Source organism: Amphimedon queenslandica, unplaced genomic scaffold, assembly GCF_000090795.2.
Source record: "Amphimedon queenslandica unplaced genomic scaffold, v1.1 AMPQUscaffold_7827_Cont20226, whole genome shotgun sequence".
In the NCBI taxonomy this organism is placed as follows: Eukaryota; Metazoa; Porifera; class Demospongiae; order Haplosclerida; family Niphatidae; genus Amphimedon; species Amphimedon queenslandica.
Window position 1 is genome coordinate 1 of NW_003551893.1, and position 1,558 is coordinate 1,558.

Consider the following 1,558-nt stretch of genomic DNA (forward strand, 5'->3'; position numbering starts at 1 on the left):
GATCATTGTCTTGATCCTTGGTAGAGAACTTCATTCCATTATGATAGCTCAGGCTATCCCCAGCAGTTCCTTTATATCCAATGACAGTTAGTTTGTACTTACTAGCTGCGTTCCCAACTCCAAAGGTGTGGTAATAAGCATATTTTTTTATCCCTGCAAAGTCCTCCAGTTCTATACGGAGAAAACTGGGGTTTCTTGCTGTAAGTCGGTTTATTTTGTTAAGTCCCAGCCAGAACTCTCCGTTGAGGTCTCCAAATCCTTTAACATAGTCAGCCCAGTTGAGGTAGAAGTTAACAGAACCATCCATTCTCCTTTGAAATACAGTCCAGCCACCTCCTTTACTCATATCACAGTAGACCTATTGAATATAAGTTATATTACATGTACATGTACAGTGTAGCCTCTTTATTAAGGACACCATTGGGCCCACACTACCTCTCCTTAATACATGTACAGTGTAGCCTCTTTATTAAGGACACCATTGGGCCCACTACCTCTCCTTAATACATGTACAGTGTAGCCTCTTTATTAAGGACACCATTGGGCCCACACTACCTATCGTTAATACAAAGGTGTCCCATTTCAGAAGTACTTTTGTATAGGCTTGTACCAATTGGGACATTACAAAAATAATGTCCTCATTATAAAGGTGTCCTTATTATATCAATATTATATGTACCTCAAAGGCTGGTAGTTCATCAGGCTTCACTTTGTATACTCCACTGCATCTGTAGCCTGCATCATATAGCTCCTTACAATCTCGACGGATGCAAGCTATTGTATGGGACCAATAAACTTCAATTGTAATATTACCATAGTATACCTGATGACTGTCCAGTAACAATCACAAGAATGAACCAACTCACCAGTAAAAACCAATAAGACATATTCTCTTTAAGTCTTGTATAGCTACAAATATGAACTGAGACTTACCAGCAGTGAATGACTGGTTTTTATACCCGTTTTGCTATTTTTCAACTTTAGCTGCAAGTTTTGCTTTATAAAGGATACTGTAGTACCATACAGACTCACTATTATGATCACAAGGTGTTTTTGTTTTGATATTTATTGATATTATTATTCATAAAATACTAGAAACATAAACACTGAGGTGCCAATCATTAATATGTTAACTATAAACTCTGTAGGAAAAACAAAACACTGAATCAATAGAGAGTATTTATTATTGCAGAACACACAGGTACATGTACAATAGTTTGGTGTTATTGAGGGAGATCGAAGTTTATCAAAGCATTTATTAAATAAACTACCGTATATCTGGAAATTTTTACCATGATTTAAATTTTACTAAATTAGAATTTCACAAAAATTAGATCATCCATATAATTACAGTACATGCCACATTCAATAATACATGACACAGGGATTTTTTTAGTAAAAATTAAATCACAGCACAATTTTAAAACACAAAAATTTTCTACCACACTAATTTCCTAATCTACGATATATCATGAAACTGTATACACTGCTTGAAGTTATTACAACAATACTGAACAGTGCTGTGAAAACTGATTGACTAGTTTCATGTACAAGTACT

The 1,558-nt window shown here is 35.0% G+C and overlaps 1 protein-coding gene across 1 annotated transcript; it reads right to left on the reverse strand.

Annotated features, from left to right (window-relative positions):
* Window positions 1-4: 4 nt before the first annotated feature.
* LOC100631680 (angiopoietin-related protein 7-like) lies at window positions 5-945 on the reverse strand (the record flags this gene model as incomplete). The annotated part of the gene is made up of 3 exons (XM_003391615.3): window positions 824-945; window positions 680-774; window positions 5-358 (listed from the first exon to the last, which is right to left on the reverse strand). Coding segments are annotated over exons 1-3 (513 nt in total), but the record flags the coding sequence as incomplete, so codon positions are not given.
* Between the last annotated feature and the right edge of the window lie 613 nt (window positions 946-1,558).